The following is a 20,549-nucleotide window of genomic DNA, read 5'->3' as shown; positions in this document are numbered from 1 at the left end:
AGAACATCACTGCACATTGAAGACACAAGGTGGGACACATCATCAGCCGGTGCCTCTGGATCCGCTTCACCACCGCCTGTTAACCGACGATCTTTTTTTTCTTTGCTCACATCTTTCTTCGCCTTAGTTTTGAGATTGTCCCAAACCTTTTTCAGAGTTTTCCCATCTGTAGCTTCAATACCTTTCTACGAATTAAAACTCGTCACAATACGATCCCAGGCATCATTCTTTTGTTTCAGTATCTTGGATGTATTCTGCCTCAGTTCAATTACCTCCCTTTCCTTTTCAATAAGCTGCAGCAGCAAATGCTTCTCTAGTTCAGAAAATACTCTCCTCTTCCTAATTCCGTCACCAGCTTTTGCTACCTTTGCCTCCATAGCCTTCAAAGTATATGGGCCTAGTGCAAGTGCAAAGCACAGCAGATGAGGGTATTTTCATTTCAATTGCTCTACTCATTACATCATGAGCCATTGTGCTCCACTTGTTAAATCAGTTTAAGATTTAAAAAGTGTGTAAAAGAGCGGAACATTCTAGTCGAAGAGCAATCGGGCTTTAGACCAAAATATTCAACGGTTGATAACATGTTCATACTAAATGCCAGGATACAAGAAGCACTGAAAAGACGGAAAGGTAAACGTTATTGTCTATTTATAGATTTTTCGAAGTGCTTCGATCGAATTGACGGTATAAACTAATTAAATGTCGTGTCCCAGAGTATCTAGTAAATGCTCTGATGGTACTATACAGCAGTGTCCTGATACATGTCTTGGTAAATGGTGATGTTGGAGACGGTTTCACATGCAATACAGGTTTGAAACAAGGTTGTTTATTGTCACCTATATTATTTTAGCTGTTCACTAATGATATACTAAGTAGTATCACAACTAGGTATTGGTAAAATACGAACAGGTATCGCTTGGCTCGATATATTTATACTGATGTTCGCAGACGACATGGTATTAATGGCAAACACACCAGAAGAACTACAAGCCTTGATAGATTCCCTTCAGAAGTACACAGAAAAATGGGGTCTGATTGTAATCCTGCTTAAGACGAAGATCGTTGTTTTTCGTAATACAGAAGAACTACTAGTAAATGAGAAGTGGTATTTTAATGAAGAGGAGATCGAAATTGTTCCCATCTATAAATATATAGGTCTGTAGTTCCATTATAAAGGTAAATGGTTTTATCACATAGAACAGACTGCAAGTGCAGCTAACAGAAGTTTATTTGCCCTTCAAGACAAGTTAAAGAAATTCTACAATATCAATGTTAACGAAAGATTAAAATTTTTTGATACATGTGTTGCACCAGTTTATAAGTATGGAGCCGAGATTTGGGGCTTTGCAACAGCCAGATGTGTTGAAAAAGTTCAGACAGATTTCTTGAAAAAAATACTGTGTGTTAGAACGAGTACTCCAAATAATGCTGTACGAATTGAATGTGGACGCCTGCCGGTCCAGAAGGATTTAGAACTATCTATTGTCAAATACTGGTTAAAAATTTTTAATATGAATGAGGATCGCTACCCAAGAATATGTTATGATGGCTTACGTCAGACGCGTGGTAAAAACTTGTCAAAGAGTGTTAGTAATTTACTGTCTATGTATGGTTTTAGAGATGTATGGGAAAACCAGGGTGTAGCGAACGAGAAAGTGTTCTTGAGTGCCTTTAAACAGAGAGTGTATGATTGTTACCAACAATCATGGGAGATGGAAAGTCGAGGAATGAGTAAATTGAATTTGTTAGTAGAAACGAAAACTAGCTATGTTCTCTCAAATTATCTGAATGTTGTAAAAGACGAGAAACTTAGAATAGCTTTAACAAGGCTTAGTTGCTCTGCACATAAGTTATATATTGAGAGTGGTAGGTGGCATAAGCCAAGACCTATACCTAGAGAAGCAAGAATATAATAATTCTGCGACCTAAATGATCTCGAGGATGAATATCATGCTTGTCTGCTCTTAGGTGTCCTTTGTATAATAATCTAAGAACCAAATGGATCCCAAGATTCTATAGAACTAGACCCAGTATGTTTAAATTTATTGAATTACTTAATTCGGACAATAAGAAAGTTTGCAATAATCTGGGAAACTTTGTACCGGTATATCATTTGTTTAGAAGACGAGATAGCCTAAATTGATGGTGTATGTATCCTCACGCTGCCAAAATGATGTAAGACACTTATTACCTTGTACTCCTGTACTTTAGGCCGACAGGCCTTAGTGTAATAAATAAATAAATAAATAATGTGGAAAGGGTAAGTTTGTTTTATTTTGTTGTCAGACATGTCATATTATCAGGTGTGCAAGGAGTATAATACAGGGCTTTTTTCCAGCGAAAACCTGTAAAAATGGTCAATAAGTTATGTTATGCAGATGCAGTGTCCTGAAAAGACGCTAGCGTTGGTGAGTTGATTTTGATAGCCATTAACCACACAGGAAGATGCAATCATGAATTTCATAGTTGTTAACCCTATGTTGACTCTGTACATTTAATACAAACCTTCTTTTCACAATTTGATTCCGAAATCGAACAAAAATTGATCACCAAGCTCAGTGTGAACGCACCAAAGCTTTTGACTGAAGTGACAGGGCTCGAGACGTCGCATTGTGACGTCATGACGTCAGCAGACCCATCCTGACGTCGGAGCCGTGACGCGATCAGGCTGTGTCGGGAGTGACGTCGGCGTCGCCCGTGACGCGCATGACGCGAAGGTAAAATCACCGCGCGGGCAAGCTGAATAACGTTAGATAAAACCAATAAACGGCGTTATATCGGATGTTAGTTGGAAATTCAAAAATCGGGCTTCGTAAGGACACTTTCGGGACCCGTTGAATGCTACATGCAAAATCTGGGGTCGCTCAGCCATTCGGTATGGGAGATATGAGCGCACAAACAAACAAACAAACAAACACACAAACTTTTCTCGAATTTAGTAAGGATAACATGAAAATCGCACTCTTAGGTATGATTACTTTCCTTTCGATTTCTCTTTGATTCGTTTGTAATGTTCATTCGCAATACCGTATGTGTTTCATTGCCTCATGTTTGTATATTTGTTTTTGCAGAATGTGTTTTATAATAAATCATCAATCAAGAACGTTAAAGAACCTTTTTCTGTTAATCGTCATCGGATCTAAACCATGTAGTTTACCGTGTACTGTGTTTATACTGTGTTTATACATGTTATTCTACATGCGTTTTGACAGATGTCAGAGTCGACTTCGGAGTGTATTTTCATCAATCTATCAAGTTCCATTTATCTCATCCCTCAAAATTCATAATCTCTCGACATTTTTATATCGTTTCACGATTAAGTCGTGGTGTTAGACCACAATTGCCACATTTTATTCAAGTTTCATTTGGGATGACTTCTTTACAGGTTCCGTCGAACAGCCAACATGACGTCTCCCTGTTATTTTTCCTATTCTAGAAAATCACTCAGAACTGACTCTCACCTCTGTCAACTTTCATGTAGCTTGGTAAAAGTGATCTTGGGTGACACCTTTCGCAAATCGTACCTCTCTTGTGACATCTGCCTTTGACCCCGCAAGTCTAATGTGTGTGGGCAGCCCATTCCATAGGAGTGGCGCCGACTTGTAGAAGGATATGTCACCAAAACGTATGCACTTGGTGCGTGGCTCCTGTAAAAGGAAAGCGGCATCAGCCCTGAGGGAATAGGCTGACCCATATCGGCGTTGTACCATATCAGTCAGGTAAGCCGGTGACGCTCATGGACTGCCTTGTAGGTGAGCAAGAGTATCTTTAACTCAACCCTTGCCTTGAGAGGCAGCCAATGGAGCCGCATCAGAACCGGACTGATACGGTCAAACTTGGGAACCAAGCATGTAACCCTGGCTGCAGCATTTAGAACACGCTGCAACCTGCCATACTGCTGTTCCGTGATGCCGTAGAGGAGAGCATTGCAGTAGTCCAGGTGAGATGTAACAAACGCATGCACCAGGGTTTTGGTGGTGCCGACAGTCAGAAACCCGCGAATCTAACGAATCTTGTAGAGGCCAAAGAAAGCTCTGGAGCAGACTTTACTGACATGAGTTTCCATCGACTTGTGTTCGTCAAAAAAGACACCCAGATTTCTGACTGACGCACTGGTGCTGACTGTCGAGTTCCCCACCCTGACTCCGTCAATGCTCACCTTTCCAAGCTGCTGCCTGGAGCCAATCAACATGCATATACCCTTACTCTATCACGTGTGTATGATTTCTTTGCGACAACTTGTAAAATAATAATTTTTCAGTTTGAAATGTAAATGTTAGACATTTTTAGACGGAATTCTACGTCCTCAGAATCCAAATTTCGACGGTTCCTATTGGTCAATCGCTGTTGTGACGTCATGTTTTTGACGTCTAAAATGTATAAAAGGCGTCATTTCTGAACAGTTTGGCAGTTTCAATTTTGGACTCCACTTGTAAGGTTCAAATCCTAAAAATTTAAAGCGAGATCCTCGTAGTCTTGCCTGCGAGTAGGTCCATGCTATTAGGAATGTACATAATACATGGAATTTTAGTCTTAATTACGGAATTGGCACTCAATTCTAGCATTTCTTTTTCTATTCCTATGTGTTACTGTGCACTTGTCTGCCCCATGCTTCCCATTATGTCAGCGCGGGCAGACCCTAATGCACTTTAGACCACGGTCAAATATTTAAATCCATTCATAATTCATTTACATCTAAATTTCTACAAGTACTTCGTAATCAGACCACTTCTCGCTTCGCTTAGCCTGGATGGCTAATACGTTGATTTATTAAAGAACCGTCCTGTTTTAAGATTTAAGATACTCATCAGGAGTTTATCATAATATCACTATCTTTTAGTTTAACTGGAAACTGAACTTAAACGTCGCCTTCTCATCCGTTCTGCTGTCGTCGTCATCAAAATTATATATACTCTAGTCTCGGCTTTTTATGGTGGGTTCATTATCTACCGCCTACACTAGCCAGTAATGTGATGTGAGACCGCCTCCACCATATGAATGGCTGAACGTCTGTCATTCACATTTGGATCGTGTGACTGCTAGCATGGGACGCGGTCCTTGTGAAATTGATTGAGCCACAGGGAAAGTTATGGTTCATTACATCCAATCTTTTAATGTTCAATGTATGACCGAAATTGATACAGTTTGTAATATTGAAAGTTTTACTTCACACTGCTATTACGATAAATAAAATTAATGCTATAATGCAGGGTGTCGCAAAAGAAATGCGCGAATTTTACATTCTGAGTATGAACCATAAATTGCCTGGGTGTCTAAATTTTCTTTAAAATTGCAACGTTTGGTGCATTTTTCTCTAAACATAAGAAATGACTACAGTCTCAATTCAGAATTGAACTTTTCACATCGAGGTAAACAAGAAATGAGATAGATAGATAGATAGATCCGGGGGGATGATTGGGGAACCTGTTTACACGTTTCAACACAGGCCATCTTTTTCTAAACACGTCAAACGTCGCTAAGGACAAAAGCCAACCGCTACTTTTATGCACCAACGTGAACCTTATTACCCATAGATTGCTAAGATGTGCAGTACGTCACTCGGTAATGTACACAGTAAGCACATGCAGCGACGAAATGTTGCATAACGGCCACAATGGTTTTTCCTCTTGCCAATGTGACTGACGTCATGACGTAAGTCGACGTCATGGATCTGCTTTATAGATATTCAGGCTTCTGTCTGGGTCAAAATTAGTTGCCCACCATAAATCGGCTTCATGGCGCTTATTTACCCATCAAATACTTATCTAAAAACTTCCACAAAATCAAATTCAGATTTGGGAAACTTGCATTCAGTAGTATTTTTCTGCATTTCATTGCAGCAAAACATGGTAGTTCTGTTGAAATACCACTGAATGCAGGTTTAAAAATCAGAGATTATTTTGGGGAAGTTTTTAGAGATTTGTTGGGTAAATAAGTGCCACGAAGGTGATTTATGGTGGACAACTAATGTTCACACAGACAGTGCAAAGACACAGTCCGTGTTCTCTCGCATCCTGCAGAGCACTACGCCTGATCCACTTCATCATCTAGCATGGCCATGAACTCAATTCCATCTGCATGTTCTTCGTCAAGTTGTGGAAGTGGTCCAGCCTCGACCTGGCCTTGGCGTAAAGCTGCCTCCATTTTCGATAACCTGGGGACTCACGGCACCACAGGCATTGCTCACAAAATGTTGACAACGTCATTCAGCTGGATTCGGTCACACTGTCCTTCCGCATTCGTATTGCGCTTTTTCCACAATGTCCACTCTTTTCTGGCGTGGGATTTAAAGGATTTCATTACCGATACGTCTAGAGGTTGCACCAGAGATGTGCATCCTGCAGGTATGAAATTTAAAAGTCCTCCTAATTCTGTGACTCTCATACCGAAGTATTCCGTTTGATGTACTCGGTAACGGTCAACCAGCAGAAGGAACTGTTCTACTTCATGCCTCTCCAGGTAGGGCTCGAAGACATTCTCCATCCAGTGTCCTAAGGTCTCCTCCCTCACCCATCCATTCGCAGAGGAGGTCACGATGACGTTAGGTGGTAGATCTTGGCGTCCTTCCAGGAGGGCTAGCTGACGAACAAATCCACGACGGGGAAACGTGATGTGGGCTGTCGTCATGTTGCCGTCGGCTGTGACACAGAGAGTATTACAGTACAGCCAAGTTTCACATTGGATCTTGACGTCCGGACGTCTACTGAAGATGACCCCGTTTCATTACAAGTGTGCATTGGACGAAAGTCTAATAGCATGAAGGCTTCATCCATATTGAATATGAACATCATGGCGATCTCGAAATGTTCTATATTCCCGGTGACATCGTTCCTAAATTCCTCCACTCGATTTGCGGCGTCTTGAGGCAGGGTAGTTGAGTGTTTATCAACTTTGCGTAATGAAACATGTTTCCTGTCCTTGAAACCGTCCACCCATCCATCTGACGCACGGAAATCGTGGAGTGTGGGTCTAGTGCCAATAATTTCATCTCGCCGTGCATCAGCGAGGTTTCTCCACCAAGCTTGGAAAATGTCTAAACCTTTTTCCTTCAGGTCATGTACGGCGATGGGGAAGCGTAGCTCACGTTGCTGCCGGAACCATTCGTGCAGCTGCTCCTCGACTTCTGGCCAGGCACCCGTATTCTTTGGCTTCACTCTTCTGCTTTCACCCTGATGTTCTTGCTCCATTCGTTCTTAACTTGCTAAGTCCCACTTTCTAAAGGTGTGGATGGATATGTGATAGTGGTTAGCAAATTCTGTCATGTTAGCCACATTTCCATTCATTATGGCAGTTTCAAGTTGTCGCAGGTACCTGATCTTTTCCGAAACGGAGTAGCTTCGTCTTCTTTTTGGCATGGGTTCATCCATTGCGATTTCGCACGAATGGCAGCACGGACAGTACGGACACTTGGCCCAGTTTATAACGTCCCCGATTATACAACATAGGGCCTCGGCGTAGGCATGATGCCTGGGGAAGTTCAATCAGACATAGCCTCACAATACACGGTGTTGCAAGTATGAAAACGGTAACGGATGGTTCAACATTTTCACAAGCGTACAGAGATTAATCTTTTCTCTGACCCCCTCCCTCCTGAAGAAACGGGTACTCTGAAAAATGTGGATTTCTAACTCAACATTTTCCTAGTGTAATCTTTGTACTCGTGTGTTAATGTTGAAAATGTTGAACCATCCCTAAATTTTGTGTGATTACAATAAACCAATTACCAACTGATTTATTAAAAGTCACTCGTTTCCATAACAAACAACTCAAAAAACCACCCCGGACCCAATTTTGGAAATACCATTGACACTGGAACTTCGGAACTGCTCATAGGTCAGATCTATTTCATAGGAGCGATTCAACAAACTGCCCGAGTGTTTAGCATAACCGCGAAATCGACCATAGCACACTTCGGCATTGCTCCGCCATCTGATTGGCCATTTCATCACAAAAGCGGTGAGTAACCATGCTCTCCGTAGTTTGTGAAGGGGAATGGCCTGCATATTGCAAACCCACCATAAAAAGCCGAGACTAGAGTATATATATATATATATATCATATTTCATTTCCATGAATGATATCGATTGTGCGCATGAGCACCTATTAAACAAATCTCGGGATATTTTATACATTTGACTTCGTTGATATTATTACCTACAAGCTTTGTGGCGTGCCCTGACGGACTAACGTAAGGTCACGAGTCACGGATTTAGTCACTTGTCGTTACGAAGGGGATAGTTGGTGAACATCCTTATGGTACTGAGCTTGCATTTCATTATTTCGCGATCTCTTTGGCGCGACTCAGTCCATGCCAAGTTTCATCCTGCCACTCACCAAGAAGGGAGGACAACCCCAAGTTGAACTGGCGCGACTCTGTCCATGCCAAGTTTCACCCTGCCACCCACAATGAAGGGAGGACGACCCCAGGTTGAACTGGGCGTCTATGTCCATGCGAGTTTTACCTGCCATCGACCAAGAAGGAAGGACGATACCAAGTTGTACTGGCGCGACATAACCGTGTTCTCGCACGACTCTGTCCATGCAATGTTTCAACCACTAATCAACGGAGAAGAAAGGACGACTTCAAAACGTAATTACGGGATTCTACGTGCCACCCCGTCTCTATACAACAATGTCTATCAAACGGTCATCTCACGGTAGAGTATTCAGCCCGGTACCATGAGGATGCACCAATGAAAACTGGGGAACGCCTCTATTAGAACCCGGTATAATTCCCCCCCCCCCCCCCCAGAAATACCTATAAGTGACAAAGTCCCGAAGTCGGAAAATCGCTACAGCTGCCTGGCATTAACTCTTGTTTAATACTAGCATGGTTGTGGTGATCGAATAGCAAGCTTAAATGTTGAACCATCCCTAAATTTTGTGTGATTACAATAAACCAATTACCAACTGATTTATTAAAAGTCACTCGTTTCCATAACAAACAACTCAAAAAACCACCCCGGACCCAATTTTGGAAATACCATTGACACTGGAACTTCGGAACTGCTCATAGGTCAGATCTATTTCATAGGAGCGATTCAACAAACTGCCCGAGTGTTTAGCATAACCGCGAAATCGACCATAGCACACTTCGGCATTGCTCCGCCATCTGATTGGCCATTTCATCACAAAAGCGGTGAGTAACCATGCTCTCCGTAGTTTGTGAAGGGGAATGGCCTGCATATTGCAAACCCACCATAAAAAGCCGAGACTAGAGTATATATATATATATATATCATATTTCATTTCCATGAATGATATCGATTGTGCGCATGAGCACCTATTAAACAAATCTCGGGATATTTTATACATTTGACTTCGTTGATATTATTACCTACAAGCTTTGTGGCGTGCCCTGACGGACTAACGTAAGGTCACGAGTCACGGATTTAGTCACTTGTCGTTACGAAGGGGATAGTTGGTGAACATCCTTATGGTACTGAGCTTGCATTTCATTATTTCGCGATCTCTTTGGCGCGACTCAGTCCATGCCAAGTTTCATCCTGCCACTCACCAAGAAGGGAGGACAACCCCAAGTTGAACTGGCGCGACTCTGTCCATGCCAAGTTTCACCCTGCCACCCACAATGAAGGGAGGACGACCCCAGGTTGAACTGGGCGTCTATGTCCATGCGAGTTTTACCTGCCATCGACCAAGAAGGAAGGACGATACCAAGTTGTACTGGCGCGACATAACCGTGTTCTCGCACGACTCTGTCCATGCAATGTTTCAACCACTAATCAACGGAGAAGAAAGGACGACTTCAAAACGTAATTACGGGATTCTACGTGCCACCCCGTCTCTATACAACAATGTCTATCAAACGGTCATCTCACGGTAGAGTATTCAGCCCGGTACCATGAGGATGCACCAATGAAAACTGGGGAACGCCTCTATTAGAACCCGGTATAATTCCCCCCCCCCCCCCAGAAATACCTATAAGTGACAAAGTCCCGAAGTCGGAAAATCGCTACAGCTGCCTGGCATTAACTCTTGTTTAATACTAGCATGGTTGTGGTGATCGAATAGCAAGCTTAAATGTACTTCCAGATACATTTGACAGTTTATGCACCGGCCGGATATAAATAGTAGGAGCATTTGTGGCGGAAAGGGAACGGATGGCTGCTGGTGAAGGATTTACAATATGCACCAATGTTCTGTTCCTGCCAGCCGACATTACTTTAAAGGGAGTATCTCCTTATTTAGGATACAACCTGTATATCTCCCCTTTAAAGTCATGTGCCGAGAGAGACAAAAGAAACTTGATGCCAGTCCTTAGCTGTGAAGGCCACGTCACAGGAGGTTCTTGAAATGGAATTTCTGGAGATAAAAAATAGATATATTAGTAGTTCATCTATCTGAAAAGAATAATGTAATAGCAATAGTTTTACTAAATGAAAGACTCGACTAACGTTGATTAATACTCGATTTTATCTCTGCTCGTCACTTTCCACGTTCGAACCCGCTCGTCTCTCCGCTTCAACCCCGCTCTGTCGCTGACGTAACGACATTACGCGTCGTCGCGTCATCGACAGTACAGCGGGAAATACCGAGCGCAGGCGAGTGACGTAACACACGGGCGGGGATGGCCGGGTGACCGGGGCACTTTCGTAATGCTGGCGCCGCCGTGGCCAACCACGGAACCAAGACTGTGACCCAGTTCACCACACCATCCCCACCAAAAAATTGTTCAAATATCAAAAATTTTGAACAAAATAGTCCTCATAGCTACGCTCCAGAATTCCAACTGTATTACAATAAGAAATAAACTATACAATATATACACCACACAATCCATTACGCACGAACTACCGGATCTCAGCAATGTCCACTATAATAATATATGAATCACAAACGCGAGCTGTACAACTATCTTTCCAATGTACAATTCAGTAATATCCAACATGTCCAATATATTATTACAAGGGATAGCGTCCATCAAACAATCAGTCCGCTAGGAAGTCTGCTATATACAAAATGAATCAACGTAGCACCATCCAATCCAGGCTTAAAGGTCAAATGCTGAGCTATTTAACCTGTATTTGTGGTGAATTTTCATAATATGCTATCTTAAAAAACATAATAAACCGGAAGGAATTCAAAAAATAGTGATTTTTTGTGAAATAAGTGCTATTTGTTAAGTCCTCTGCGAGCTCGTTTTTGAAGGCGCTTTTGAAAAGACCGCCAGATGTGTAGTTACGCTATTCGCCGCTAGGTTCACATTGGTGACGTCACTAGTGCTGTCAAATCCACGATCATTGACCACTGCGCAAGTAAAAATGGCGGCTGCAAGCATGGCGAGCGAAGATTGCGCGGGAGATTTGTTTGATGACGATTTGGTTGTTGATGAAGGCAATGGTGTGATTCAACCCTACATGTACGAGCCAGTAGTGGAGAGTGCGAGAGACGATTCAGATTCTTGTTCTGAATCGGGCGAAGGTGATGATGGGGAGATGGAGGATGAGCGACTTGATCGCATAGGAAATATCAATTGGTGAGTTCCAAGTGCAGTGGCAGTGCACTGTGCATGCCATGTGTATAGGCGCGGCATCAGCGGGACATTATAGGGGGCCTATGCTGATATGAGCCATGTCATCATGTGCATGTATTCATGTACATCTCTACATAGGGCTCCATCGTTCACGGATCGAGTGTTGTCAGTAAACAATTGGCGTTTTTCACCTCGAATATGTCGAAACCACAACGTATCTTGAGTTGAGTGAGTTCATTCCACATGGTTATTTTATAGTAAGTAGGATCTCGGATCGGAATACTAAGCCTCAGGGTTTGGTAGTAGGCCTACTCGAATGGAGTGAACTCTAGGCCTAATAATTTGGATTATTACTATACTGAGACTCTTCCATTGCGGAGCATTACCACACCAAATAGTGAAATACTACACCCGCGCAAAGACAACAGTTTATTCTCACCGTAACAACTTAAGGCGAAAGCCTTCGACAATACTACATTAATTGATTGATTGAAACAATGCTAAATCTTACTGAGCTGAGCTCCAGGGGCCTGCCTCTCACTCAAATTTGGCCTACCCTTGGCCTAGGCCCTGATTCATTGATGGCAATGGCTATCGAGATATCATCACTGCTGTATAACAATAACATTTATATTATACTTGTATTTGTAGGTGTCATTGTGGTGTCTGCACTCCACAAGAGAAGGGGAGGGAATCCTTGTGCTGCTCAGACTATTCACCAGTCCAGGCCAAGAAGGATGAGCTGAAAGTAGAGTGCATCACGCAACACCCAGGTTTTTCCAGCACCCATCTATCAAGACAGGTGCTGGAAAAATGTCGATGTATCACTACATCGAAGAGCAGGGACAAATAGGCGATGACCAGCCCATTCACAAGTAAGTAATGATGACCACCTCCATCGCTGTATAATTGAAGACAAGAAAAGGCAATATCAATTCAGAAATGAGATTTTTTTCTCCCTTTGAAGACTAGAAATATAGAAAATAGATATAATAAAATGTATCTACATGTATTTAGTAATAATATTACAAGTTTTCAATAAATTTAAAAAAAACTGTCAATTAAATGTACAAACATTGTTTTCTTCCCAACAATTTCAGGTTATATCGATACGTGGCCTATAGGAACCTTGTCCGTTGGGTTTGGAAGAGGTTGGGGAGAAGGAACCGTTTGCCGCTCCCTGTTTGTGCTCGGGACAAGATACGTGCTGCTTGGCCTGCTCCGGACAATGACGGGTACACAGGATTCAAGTATCCTACGTTCAATTGATTTGGTGTGACCGTTCAATTGATCTGTGATAGTGAACTCTGATGGTGCTATGAATGAACTCTACAGTTTGTTAAACCTCGTTTTTGTTTCTTCTACAACTTTCATCTTTTCCTGCTTGTCGTACTTTGAGCACACTGGACCTGGAATAGGATGAGTCACTTGGTACTTGTCCTTTGCATCTCTTGCCAATTTGTAAGATGGCAGGTCATCTCTCCGCTTCAGCAGGTCCTCCAGAATTAGCTGTACATAGTCTGAAAACATAAAGGGAAGTATTAATACAAGTAATCTTGTTTCTTCTTGTTTCTTGCAGTGCTAGCACTAAAGTAACGATGCTGGCCGTTATACCTACCATATGTTGATTCAATTTTGACCTCATTTGCTACTGCAGCTCCTCCTCTCCCCTTGGGGTATGAAATCGACCACTGCGGCTGTTCATCTTGTCCCATACGCTGTTTCCGATTTGAATTTTCATTAAAGTGGAGTGTGGCGAGCAGTAACCTGTAAAGAGAATTTGTAATACTGGTATGACTGGTCAATGCTTTCAATCAATGTTTTACTCGCCTCACGCCTTATAGTCCAAGTAGAGTGCAAGAACAAAGTTCAGTTGCATCACGAATAAGGAAAAGTGGGCTTTGATAGCACTCACTCAAAGCATTGCATGAAATTTTTTTCGTGATTTAGTAATGACCCCTGAGAATACATTGTAGTCTATCATACCTTGCTTTCATTGGCTCATAGAAGAAATGGCGGGATTTGGGAGCGAAATAACCAACAATTTTGTGATACGACTCAAGAGATGAAGTCTGTACTCCTGGTGAAACCTTTCTGATGTCCTTGAGCAATATCTTTTGAGTGAGAATCAGTGTAAGTTCCTTGTGGGCCTTGCTACCTGAAAGAGTAATACTGGTTTAAGTAATAAGGAACAAAGAATTGACAGGGCCAAATGACTAGCTGTTTTTCTTTTGATTGAGGGCACTCCTTACTTGTCAGTCATGCTGGTGCTGGTATGAAATAATTCAACAAAAATTCTCAAGACAAATTGCATTCATAGCATGGGCTTTATGGCATTTGCAAGTTCCTTTTAAAACGTAACTTTAAACGAACCTTTCTTGATCCATTCTCTGTCTTCTAGAGGACCATGAAGACATTTTGGGTACAAATCCCCATGCCCATCGTGTACGTCGGCAACATGGTTTAGAATGGAGAGCCACTTTGCTTCAACCAAGTCACCATTCCCATTAATTGAGGCAGCACACCAGAAGATATGGTTGGACACTGATTGGGACCATTTTGCGAGTATCCTGCAAAGTTTGTACTTCTTGGCAATATTGTCCATTTTCTTTTTAGCTCACCTCTTAGCAGAGGTGAGCTTATCCCATACCGTGGCGTCCGTCGTCCGTCGTCGTCGTCGTCGTCGTCCGTCGTCGTCGTCCGTCGTCGTCCGTCGTCCGTTAGCAGGGCACGTTTCGTAACTGTTAGAGCTATTGAGTTGAAACTTGGTACACATGTACCCTTATGTAATGACACCTTGGAGACCAAGTTTCGGTCCGATTCGTTTCATGGTTTGGCCATCAGGGGGCCAAACGTTAAAAGTGAAAATATGCAATATCTCCCTTAATAGTAGTCTGGAAATTTTGAAAAAAATATGGTAGGTACTTCTAGCAAAGGTGCATCATATATCCTCCGGGTTTTTGATTTGACCTCCTTTTCAAGGTCACAGAGGTCAAATGGTGTAAATTGGCCGTTAGGATGTAACGATGGCACGTTTCTAAACTGCAATGACTATTGATACCAAATTTGGTACACATTTACCCCTTAGTCAGGTGATCTCAGGGACCGAAGTTTGGTCCAATATGATTCACCACTTGACCACCAGGGGGCAAAATCCAAAAACCTTAAAAATGTGATTATTCCTTAACTTCTTGCCCGATTGCCACCAATTTGATATCATGGGTACATCTAACCACCATACAGTATATGTCGCACAGGTTTTTAATTTGACCTTCTTGTCAAGGTCACAGAGGTCAAATGGCGTAAATTCGCCGTCCGGCCGTAACTATGGCACGTTTCTTAACTGCAATGACTATTGATCACAAATTAAGGACACATGTACCACTTGGTCAGGTGATCTCAGGTACCGAAGTTTGGCGCGATCTGATTTGCCGTTTGGCCTCCAGGGAGGGGGCCAAATCCTAAATTCTTCAAAATGCCATTATTCCTAGTAATGACTTGCCCGATTTTATATCATAGGTACATCTAATTCTAACAACCATTCAATGTGTCACCCGGGTCTTCTTTGATTTGACCTACTTTTCAAGGTCACAGAGGTCGAATGTACTGTAAATTGGCCATTTTGGGGAAATTGTAATTGCTTGGACCTACATCAAACCTAACACTACATGACACAATACCATGCTCTTTATCCATCTTTCCTCCACATGAGGTGAGCACAATGGCCCTGGCCATTTCATTTACACCTGAAATACATGTACATGTATATATCATGTGTAATGAATTTAGAATGAAACATTATGTTCCAATTTATGAGAAACCCACTTGACTTTTGACCAGTGCCTACAATGTCTTTCATTGGCTAAATTGAAAAAGGCAAAGATACTTGACGGACGAGTTGTTTTTTTGACTTGTTTATGTTAAAATGAGCAATAACACACCTTTCGCGATATGCCAGCAATCAAACCAGTGTTGTACTCCAGGCCATTTGTCTCTCAGATACTTTTTGATTTGTGAATGCTGATCTGTGACCATCTCTGCAATTGCCAATTTCTTCTCGGTAACAAGTAGTGCCATGCTACGTTTCAAACCCTCGAGTTCCATCCAGTAAGAATTTTTCACTTCATTTGGCTGAAAAATAAGTAACCAATAAACCATGTTATTCATGTTTTTAAACCTATTGCTGGTAATAACTATTGGGATAAAGAGAAGGATCTGATCAATGTGGGGAAGCTATCTGCATGAGGATGAATGGCACTATAAAATTGTAAGTGAAGTGTAAAGTTAACACTGACAGTGAACAATCAATTTCATTAGGGAAGTCAGCAATCCATTTTGATGGAATATTGACTTCTGATTTGTTCCAGAACTTCGTTAAACTTGACACAAGGGCAAGGTTTGTCATGTTGACATCGCAATGCACTATTACTAACGTACCTGTACAAGGCTTACATCCAGCACCTTACCGGCTGACTCATCCATCAAACTGTAGCTCCCATATTTGGCAGTGTGGCCTGGCGAGCAACACCTCGCATCTCCAGACAAGAACAGTTGTTTCCTCTTTCGCTCCTTAAACATACTGTCTTGCTTCCTTTGCCAGACTGCGAACACTGATGGTATGAGGTAGAGGCCTTGTATAGTGTAGAATGTCCTTCGGCTTATCACTGCCACACCAATGTTTTTCAGGATATTGAGTCCTCTTACTGGACTTGAACCAGAATATAGAATTCCTGAAACAATTTAATGAGAAATCATAATACTGGTTTGGCTTTCTTTCAGGATTTATGAATTTACCCTTTTTTTGGTATTTCCGGTTGTCCTATTTTTGATTTTTTATTCTCCATATCTCAATAGCATAGAAAACATCGAAAAAATCATTTGTTGCAATTTGTTCCATGTTTTTTCGTATATTCCCGACTAATGTTTTGAGAATCATGCAGCATACGTATGTAGCCTACTTGCAGCCAAAAGCAAATTTCCAATGGGAAGCTGTCCTTTAAATGGATGTGATGTCCATTCCTGTTGATGTTGATTTTCACAAATCGCCATCACCATCACAGCTGTGCCAGGTGTACGGAGTGCGACTCGACATGGTACCCTGCAAACTTGACAAAACATGAACAGAAGCCTCAAGCTTGATTCAAAGACAATGAATTTTCTCTCATATTGAGGGGAGGGCTGTTCATACTCATTGTCGAAATCATAATGTTTGCCGGATCTGAAATAGTAAATAATTATGGTTAAAGATTTGACAATGATTGTTTTTTATCAGTTTATAAACTCACTGTAGAGCATCGTTAGTGAGTCCTTCATGAAAAAAGTAAAGTTTTATTAGTGTTAACACTAATAACAGGTCCCAGAAACTGCCATACCGGTACTTTTATGACTATCATTCTATTCATTCACTCTAATACAATTCAATTGTTTTAAAGAATCAATTTCTCAAGAAAGCTACAACAAACACTTACACATTTTCATCATCAAGGAGCGAGTCATCAAATTCTTGACAATAATCATCTTCACATGGCTCCCAGTCTTCATCGTCACTGTCATCAGTCTTCATCGTTTCCTGACTTGGAAAGTGCACCTCTTCATCCTCCATGTCTTCATCACTTGGTTTCAAGCCTGAAAATATTGGGGTGGTCAAAGACATTGTCTGGCACCAAACTGTGACTTATCTGTCGTATTGCCAGGCACAAACCAAAATTGTGTTAGATAGTAAAACGCAAACTGTCTGACACCTTGTCGGGTTGCTACTAGTATCAACATAATTTTCAGGTTTGGGGTTACCTTGGAAAACTGGCACATCAATGTCAAACAGATCTGTCTGAATGGCAATTTCTCGGACTTCTGGTTCTGCCTGACAGCCAATATCCCCGGTGCAGGAGGTTGTCTGTGAACCTTTGTTCCGAGACCCAGTGACAATATTGACCTGGACAGCCTTGGCAAACCGCATGGAGACTGAGGAGCCAACTTGTGTCCCAATGGCAAAGGTTTCAGGATGTTCCTGCAAAGATAAGAAAGAGAATTGAGGCTATTGTTCCGGGGATGTTGTTTACATTAACTTTCACTACATTATTAATGCAGCTAATTTTTATTACAAGATTGTATTAATCCATCCTCTGATTTATTAGTCTACACTGTTCGGGACATTTATCTATGTAAATATGATCACCCAATATAACCAGTTTTTGTAGAGCCACACCCTGAAGTCAGTTAATAGTAAGCTTATGACACATGGGGCTGGGTTATGATTGAACATACTTGTGGCAAAACCTCCAAATCGTCTAAACTCTGTGGCAGTACTGCATCCTCTATCAGGTGATTGCCAACCTCCTCAAATCGGCCTTCATCAGCCATCAAAAAACCATCATCCTGCTCAGCTGCCTCCTCCGCTTCCTCTCCATACAACACGTTGTATCCCGCTACCGCCTCTGCTACAGCCTACGAAATGAGAAACAAATATTTTAAATAGAAGGCCTATCATAATTGACTAATAGGAGTAGGACTTTTGTATTTGACTTGCTCCTACAGCTGAATGTAGCCTAGTAGGTGCAGTCGTGCAGTATCAATTATGAAAATTATCAAGTTGTAGTCTTAAAAGGTCCTCAGGCCCCAGCAACACCACATCCTACACTTCACCATGCCTACCCCATGGTCATGCACTCGAGATGGAGGTATTACTAGCCTAGGCCTATGGCCATGGGGTATAATTTCATACCTACCATACTGATTTCATAATAAATAATAATCACCTGCTGATGTGCCCTCTTCTGCACAGCTGACCGCGGCGCACTGGTCGTAGGCGTACCATCCATGGCATCGCCTTCACCATGACTGAAGAGTGTAGGGAAGGCACCTGGCTTCAACAGGCGTTTTTTAGGGTCAAATCCTATCGCACGGCATATGGCTGGGTCCAGCAGGTAATCTCCGGCAACGAAGTGCTTCGAACATACCCTCGCACCGAGAGACGGGACCCAAGAAGACGGACGATGCATGCGTCTTACCCATACTTTTCGGGCCTTCTTGTCGCGAGGAAAATTGTAATAACCGACCCCATCTACTTTCAACACCTTCGTTGAATCACTGCTGTAGTTTGGTGCGACGCAGTAAACCATTTTTGCTTTAGAACCTGTAAAATAATTGGTTTTACATGGTAGGAACGGCGTGAACGCAGCCAGAAAGTAGAATCAGCTGTCAGATGAATGAAAACAAAACTGGTCTCCTGTCTTGCGCAGGCATCTACAGCATGGCGTTTGTGTATGCAGGCAGTGGGATCAGTCTAACAACGACAGCACTAGTGACGTCACTCCTCATTTGGAATTCCCCAAAACCGCGAGAGTTTCCGAACGAAATACGAACTTTGCCGAAGCAAATTCACGCTGAGACAGGGCGGTTTATTTGAATTTCTTTATTCCATGCGATATTTATGCAAATAAATTTACTACATTTGACATCTAAAGGTAACAAAAGGTTATCCTGATGTACTTTGATTAAGATTAGGCCTAACTTTGGCATTTAACCTTTAATCCCCGCAAGCGTAATGAGTAACGATGTCAACAAGTAACGTACGGACATACTATCTACCAACGTGGTGTGTGACAACCTGGAACGATAATCAAATATAAATTTAAACCTTTTTACAGTAATTTACAAGTGGTTGTTACAGTTTACCGAAGGTGATCCTCAACGGTTCGTGCGGTTGTCCCAGATGTCTCATGCATTCAGGATTCGGTGAGCTGCTTAGGATTTAATGAGTTCATGGGCTTGTGCTGCAAAAACACGCCAAACCCATCTCTTCCCCCAACGAATATAAAACTACTCCGAAGGGTTCCAAGACGAAGAACAACATTGTATTCCTTTTCATTCAATGAATGACATCCACGAGGAAACGGGTGACATCATCCATCCCCTGACGCGAATAATGAAAGCCCTTTCGGTCGAACGCAGCTCTACTAAGTGAAGGATGTTCAATGGGGGTGAATACCACATCTACCATCATCCTGCAAAAATTGCTAAAACGAAAAACATGAAGAGGATTGTTCAATACAGATGGGAAGACTGGAGGCTGAAAGTGATAGAGGGGAATGTTTCGGAAACGATGGGTCAGCGACCGAAAAATATCTTCCATAAATGGACGAGGATTGCCATACTGGCAGGTGTGGTTAAGACCATGATTAAGGACGATGGCCCTACATTGGATGTTATGAAAAAGATATACGGTGTGCCTAACACCTTCGGCACGCTCGCCAGAATGAGAGATTGGATAAATTTCTCCAGATGGTTTGCAAAATCTAAACATAGAATCAGAAATAACTAAAATGGGGAGATCATAGGTTGCAGGTTGCGCAACCACAGAGGGAGTTTGCGAATTACCTGGAAGCAACTTGGCTTCAAGTTTGGCCAACCAACTCCCAACGTCCTTCTCGTCATCGTTATACACCTTGGTTATCGACAGCATACGCTCTTTGACAAAAGCCATCTCTACCGGCTCCACTTTCCAGGATTTCTTCACACGGGCCATAAATAGACGGATGCCATGAATCATACAGCCGGTCACCAACTCTCTTGTGTTCATAAGGTAAATATTACCCGCCTCCACGAGATGTTGCAGAGCCTGCCCGAACGAAATCTCAACATTGAGATGGCGATGTAATATGTCCTTAAGGAATAAATAGACTTGTCTACTGCTCCCCCTCTTCAATTCTTTAACTTCAACAGGGAACGGGTCTAATTGTAAAATATCCATCTGTAAAGGCAAAATGGTATAATTACTTTATGCAATTATTTAGCTTTAGTATTTCTCTTCCAATAATTTCATATCTAACGATAACAATTATTTTCATATTTACATTAATACATTTATTGGTTGCTTATTAATTACAGTTTGCTCTTGAGCCTAACATTCTTGTGGGCTCTTATCCGACACAAAGTTACACTTTCAGTTAACTGCGGATAGCGAATCGGCGCGCGCAATTTCTCACGTGGTCTCAGATCATAGTTGCTTATAGTGGCATCAACAGAAACATCAGATACATCATGATTAGGAATCGGC

General features: G+C 42.0%; 1 protein-coding gene across 1 annotated transcript; it reads right to left on the bottom strand.

The window, feature by feature from the left end:
• Positions 1–12,823: 12,823 nt before the first annotated feature.
• LOC135486760 (uncharacterized) lies at positions 12,824–17,854 on the bottom strand. The gene is made up of 10 exons (XM_064769857.1): positions 17,759–17,854; positions 17,285–17,501; positions 16,963–17,119; positions 16,453–16,712; positions 15,932–16,224; positions 15,498–15,625; positions 13,868–14,064; positions 13,481–13,652; positions 13,113–13,261; positions 12,824–13,014 (listed from the first exon to the last, which is right to left on the bottom strand). Exons 1-10 carry the CDS (start codon positions 17,852–17,854, stop codon positions 12,824–12,826), a joined length of 1,860 nt encoding a protein of 619 aa, XP_064625927.1.
• Between the last annotated feature and the right edge of the window lie 2,695 nt (positions 17,855–20,549).

This window comes from Lineus longissimus, chromosome 4 (assembly GCF_910592395.1).
Source record: "Lineus longissimus chromosome 4, tnLinLong1.2, whole genome shotgun sequence".
NCBI classification, from domain to species: Eukaryota; Metazoa; Nemertea; class Pilidiophora; order Heteronemertea; family Lineidae; genus Lineus; species Lineus longissimus.
The sequence above is the reverse complement of the archived record's forward strand: the minus strand, read 5'-3'. Positions and strand labels throughout refer to the sequence as shown.